This window comes from Dysidea avara, chromosome 3 (genome assembly GCF_963678975.1).
Source record: "Dysidea avara chromosome 3, odDysAvar1.4, whole genome shotgun sequence".
Classification (NCBI taxonomy): domain Eukaryota; kingdom Metazoa; phylum Porifera; class Demospongiae; order Dictyoceratida; family Dysideidae; genus Dysidea; species Dysidea avara.
Window position 1 is genome coordinate 47,955,611 of NC_089274.1, and position 6,268 is coordinate 47,961,878.

The following is a 6,268-nucleotide window of genomic DNA, read 5'->3' on the forward strand; positions in this document are numbered from 1 at the left end:
GTCAACGCACCGATGGTCCGGGCAAAAACGGTCCGGCCGGACCATTTATGCTGTCATAAATGGTCCGGCCGGACCATTTGTGCATGCATAACTGGTCCCCCCGGACCATACATGTCTGTGCAAAAATGGTCCGGCCTGAACATAAATGGTCCGCCTCCAGTCTTTCATTAGCCGGCCATAACGGCACTCCCTACCTCAAGTATTCCGCCACTGTGCCACCAGGGATCCCTCTGCCACCGTAACTAAGCGTCCACAAACGCATGCCTGATGCCGTGGCTTTGCTACAAGAAAGCTATATCAATACCAGTACCTGGACTGAGCATAATATAGCCGACCCTATAGTAGAACGTCTCTTTGCTAGCATAAACAACTATGGTGTACTATACTGTAGTTTCTATTCCAGAACAATTCGTGATTAGAATAATTACACTGTTAATTCGAGTGGATGACTCCTGTGCCAACTTGCATGAAGATCATACAAATCATAGCTACATGTATGAGATTCATACAAGTTGCCACAGGTGTTATCTACAGTGTATGAAGTTCATATTTTCGAATTAACATGCAGTGTAGCTATATTCTGGCACAGCTAATAATAATTAACTGTAGCTATGTTAGGTATAGTTACTCATATCTTGCTACGTAGCTAATTCTGTTACAATTTTCCACAGGTGAATTTTGCTATTAAAATAAGATTATAATGCTAAAGCACTGTAGCTATAAAGATACATGGCATGGTTGCAATTATTCAAAGTCATTAATCTGGTGAATGTCCTGGGAGCATTCGTGGCATGAAAAAGTTTTTACATTCTTGGCCTCTTCAGGCTTCAGGTTGGTACAGATGATGTGTGACCATTGCTTACATTTATCACATCGTACCTGTAAAAATACATTAAAATGTGCATATATTATTGTGTATTAGTCTTACCCAATCAACATATTGTGGATGACTTATACTTTGTTCCCCTGCACCACACATTATACACCTTTCGGTCATATCAACTATAGAATGTGTATATCAAATACCATAATGCAGGCACATTCGTTTGTAGCTAGAGGTCATTATGTACTATAGTACCTGAGTATGAAAGCAATGCAACACCTATATCAATCCGTGCTTGTGTAGTATTCATTCTGCACAGGCTATTTTCTTCAATGCTTCCTGATAGAAACAGCTGCTCAGCCATCTAACAAAAAACTATAATGCTATACTTATAATGATTGTATGATTATACCTTCATGCAGTATACACCACAGTTGGAGGTATCATACTGAATCTTTCTCTTCAGCTGCTTCAACTCAAACTTAGTGATGTCTAAATGGTCCTTTCCTAATATTTCACCCCTTCTCTTGAAGTAATTCCTGTATAAACAGGTGTTCAGCAATTGAAGTCACATTTTCAAGTAACATGTATGCCAAAAAACTTATTTGCCATGTAACTAACTAACTTTACAGCAGCAAATGCACCACGGCTTGACCGTGAAGGTCCATAGGGATCAAGATAATAAAAGCTTTTCTGCTCCAAGTCCATAGCCTAAAAACATAATAGCGTAACAGATGACAATGTTACTGATGAGCAGACTTACAATGAGAATCCAATGGTTACTACCTTGGTTGTAGCATCCTCCAATGTACTTATACGTGCTCAATGATTCCTAGCAACCGAGGGAACAACTCTCATTGCAATAATTATACATAGCTTAATTACTTTGTTATTGTGTGCAAAATGTTACTAACCGTCATTGTAACTGTACCTTAGACAATAGGTGTGAATGCTTCCCAGCAGAGGTATGGCTGAGTATGCAAGATAGTGTCTGAGAAATCATGGCAAAAGTATTTCCTTGGATATTTGATAACAGTTCAAGGTATGTATGGATTATCTTTGGAATTTAATACATTTAAATAAGCACATACATGTCAGACATTAATGAACCTCATCATTTACATCTTGATTTGGTTTTAGGCTGTGGAAACTTCCGTGGTGAACTGCATTTCTACCTATCCTTGCTTTAACAACATGACATGGTTTTCCATTCCAAATCTTAGTAAGCTGTTTCTTGAGGAATAAAACACATGATAATATTTTGTGCATACATACATAACATATATTCATTATACATGTGCTCCATGTAGCATAATGTATAGCTGTATAACTACTGTATAGCATTGTTATTATACCTCTGCATTATTAGTGGATCCTGTATCCATCTCACAGTCATTCTTATGAATCTCCTTCACTGGATCACTCTTTACCTTCTTGCAAGCACTCTCATTCTGTACAATGTGCCACATGTAGCAGCACCATTATGCAGATGAATATGCCAAACTTACAGTTTTAAAAACATCTTTCAGCAATTTGCGCTTCCTCTGTGGTTTCACAAGATCAGGACAATTCTTATCAGGACTAGAAAACTGCAGTAATCTTTTACATTTAGTAACTCCTTTAGGCGAATCAAAAATTGCATCTACAATTCTATTCTCTGTAATTTGTGATGAATCAAAATAATACAGAAATTTGTTGAAACACCTACCAGGTGATTTAGGTGTAGCACTAAGCTGTGTATCTCCTTTCTTAGTCCCACAAATTGGTGAAATTCGAGTGCCACTTGGAAGTAGTTCAGGAACAAACTCTTCCATACAAAGAGGTGTGCTAGCTTGAATTATACTGTTAACTTCCTGGCTATCCTGTACAACTAAATGAAATAAGTACGATGTGCACACCTTGAAGTATAATTCAATAAATATACACATATACCATCAGAGTGCTCCTTGCTTATTCCTTGGCTTAATGAAGGAAGTGGCACAGGTGAATTAGAATTTCTTGCAGTACTGTCAGATTCCATTTGTTGATCTTGCAGTCGGTTTACTACAAACAAATAACTTATAAATTTATCTATACACATAATTTATGCAGATACACACAATTATGCATACAGTATTAGTAAGACAGGGTGTACATCCTTAACTGAATGTATTATATAAATAAATACCTTCACAATCCTTAAATTTTTGATTTTTGCTTGATGAATCGGAATATGATGTACCAGAACTGGTAGATGCATCTACTGCAGTTGGACTCTAAACATAAACAGAAGAGGTAACCAAGGTAGAAGTAATGTCAAATATTCAGTTAACTTACTTTAGGAGGTATTGGCTGTATTGGAGACATATAAGGCTTGAGACGAGTGCCATGCACTCTTTCAATGACCTTTTCAGGATTTTCAACTCCTTTTAAACTGTAGAGACCTTTTCCTAGTGATTTTACAATTTCATAAGGACCAAGCCATCTGTAATCCAGTTTTCCTCCCTTCCTTTTCTTCCTTTTATTATCTCTAATAAGCATTTTGGCTCCTACAGCATAAGCTCCTACATAAAGAAATTGAACTGGCGTATCTTTAGATATATATTACATACCTGGCTTATAGTTTCTCTTATCATACTGTTCTTTTTGTCTTTGTTGTGCTTTCAGAATGTTAGCCTTTGCAGCATTAAGTGTTGCTTGCTTAGCATGATGAAGCTCATTAAGTAGAGAAGGATCTTCTGCTTTGCAAAAATCCGTTAACAATACATCAGGATCTTTCTTTTCGGTATTAATGTCAACCGGTAGCACTGGCTTTCGTGCAAACATGAGTTCAAATGGTGAGTATTGTGTAGATTCTTGTTTGGAGGTATTATAGCTATAAACACATGTATCCAAAAAGTCTTCCCATTGCTCTTTCTTATGATCAATAAATTTCACAATCATGTTCTGTAGTGTCTGGTTAAATCGTTCAACCAAGCCATTGGCCTAAGGGAAATATATATACTTAATTGACAATCTGTATATGATATAATAACAATGTAGTTGTATAATTGCTACGGACACCAATGCAAGAAAATTATACCTGCGGATGATAAGCAGTTGTTAATCTGTGATCAATCTGGAGCAATGACATCATTCGTTTATCAAGGTGGTTGTTAAATTCTGTTCCCTGATCTGTTGTGATGACTCTAGGAATTCCCATCCTCATGAAAATCTATAATAAAACACAGATCTATAAATAGATATCATTTACATAAAGCTACGTATATAGATACCTTAAATAGAGAATTAGCTACTTGAAATGCACTTTTGTCCGGGTTAGCTATGGCCTCTGCCCACTTTGTGAAGTAGTCAATAACTGTTAAAATATAGCGATTTCCTGCAAAAAATGTGTGCAATTTTTACAGAATAAATAATAATAATTGATGCTGATTCATGCATGCACTGTGAAAAGTAAGTGCATGGTGATACCTGTGACAAGTGAATGCCAATAGCTATATTATATTTTAGTGATGGTCACTATATTAATATAATATGTTTGCTACAGATCTCACCATTAATCTTTACAGAGCCATTGCATGCTTTTACTGTATACATACCTGCTGGAGACTGATATGCAATTGGGCCAACAAAATCTACGCCTAGATGATACCAGGGAGCCTTGACTGGTACAGGATTCAGTGCAGGGGCAATAGTTTCTAGCTTTCTGTTCACATGCTGGCAAATATCACATCGTTGCACCTATGCATTCCGTACAAGATATGGCATCACATTTGTATTACATGCTCATGCAGAGTGCATCTTACAATTTCTTTAGCATCCTTAGTTACCCCTTTCCACATAAACCTCTCAGTAATTCTTGCCAGTGTCTTCCTGTATCCAAGATGGCCAGAGGTCTGATCTCCATGACAAGCTTGTACAATCCTAAGCTGTTCCTTTCTTTCTCTAATGTATCGAACTTGTTGCACCTGAACATGCAAATTAAGAAATGATATGGCTACATATACATGCATGTATGTGCACTATAGCCACACCTCATCCTTTCCTTTATGTTTTTTTCTAAACACCAATTCTCCATCAACCACACAAAAGTTTGCTGCCTTTCTTCTTACAATTCGCTTCTGATTTTGAGTAAGGCCTTCTCTATACTGCTTCCTTGTCACATAAACATAAACATCTTCTAGTGTGTCAGTTTCCAATTCGTCCTCGAAATGGTTATCCTCCTTATCAGTATTATGAGCCATCACTGGAAGCAAGCAACTTGCGCCACTTCAAGTTGCAGATTATTCACTCTAAACTTGATCTCTGAGCCTTTCGTGTTCGTTAGAGCTAGTATATAGTCCTGCTGTAGCTGCAGTATAGCCGCGGATCCTCAGTCAGTAAATTGAACGCCGGCACGCGACTGCGTCGTATCGAATCTTGCTCCTTAGCCGGATATGCTGTATAAGCTAACTACCAGACTCCCTATACCAACAAGATACGGCCGCAACAACCAGTTATACAGTCTATACACTCCAACTCTGTCTGCTATTTGAGCTAACTAAGCAGTACTGAGATATCTATTGGATTTAGTTTAGGCCACTCCAAGTCATACCTTAGTTTCTGGTCACTCCCTAACCAACAAAAGGATGCGGGCGGGCGGATGATCAGGACTTCAGGACTATCATAGACTCTTACATATACACCAGTAATACTGTAATGTTATTAATTTTGCTCAATTTACCCATTTCATATTGAGTTTACAACCAAGCTTAACCAACATTCTTATAGCATAAGAAGTTAATTATGCTTCTGCAAAATGCACCAGGAAAATTGTTGATGGCTAGCTACACTGCTGAGCACAACAATGTGTAGCTAACACTAAGGAAAGGTCTGCTCATGTAGCTACTTTTGCTTTACAAATGAAATGTTTCATTAGCTATGTCAGGAAATTATTATTTATTAGCTAGCTAATAATAATCCAAAGCTATATTAACACATCATCAGAAACTCTTTCAAATGTGAAGTCTTAGCCAACTATATATGCATGCGTTTCCAGCCTTCTATACAGTAAACCTTGAGTAAAGTAGCTGTCAAAGTTTTGAGTTGAGTTGTTGAGTGCTCCAGGCTAGTGTTTTTCAGTGATCATGTGGGAAAGCTAAGTTAATGTTTTAACTAAGGGATGTCATGCACTTGCTAATTTAGGACCATACTTGCAATTATGTAACCATGGAAAAGTTGAAGTTTGAGCTCACCAAACGTTACCGGATTTCTAGTCAGTATATCAGTGATCAGTGATAAGGAAGTCCAAGTTTAGATCCACTAGAAGAGTTACTAGACTAATCATTAGAGAACTACATCTGAATTGTTAGGAAAGTTTAAAGCTATGGTAGCTATATCTGATCATTAGGCTAGTGATCAATGCTACATACATACTGTACTGAAGTTACTTACTGGCAACAGAAGCATTACTAATAGCTAGCTATA

The 6,268-nt window shown here is 37.4% G+C and overlaps 1 protein-coding gene across 2 annotated transcripts; it reads right to left on the reverse strand.

Annotated features, from left to right (window-relative positions):
* Positions 1–633: 633 nt before the first annotated feature.
* On the reverse strand, positions 634–5,549 carry LOC136251377 (uncharacterized). 2 transcript variants are annotated; one of them, XM_066043826.1, is made up of 20 exons: positions 4,837–5,549; positions 4,609–4,770; positions 4,402–4,543; positions 4,078–4,181; positions 3,885–4,016; positions 3,415–3,787; positions 3,140–3,366; positions 2,991–3,078; positions 2,756–2,866; positions 2,532–2,693; positions 2,332–2,480; positions 2,179–2,274; positions 1,934–2,050; positions 1,755–1,880; positions 1,587–1,655; positions 1,449–1,534; positions 1,236–1,362; positions 1,079–1,187; positions 929–1,002; positions 634–879 (listed from the first exon to the last, which is right to left on the reverse strand). In XM_066043826.1, exons 1-20 carry the CDS (start codon positions 5,044–5,046, stop codon positions 745–747), a joined length of 2,799 nt encoding a protein of 932 aa, XP_065899898.1. In that variant the 5' UTR covers positions 5,047–5,549; the 3' UTR covers positions 634–744. The 2 variants fall into 2 exon arrangements, with proteins under 2 accessions (XP_065899898.1, XP_065899897.1); XM_066043825.1 differs by having other exon boundaries at positions 1,934–2,056; positions 4,837–5,548.
* Between the last annotated feature and the right edge of the window lie 719 nt (positions 5,550–6,268).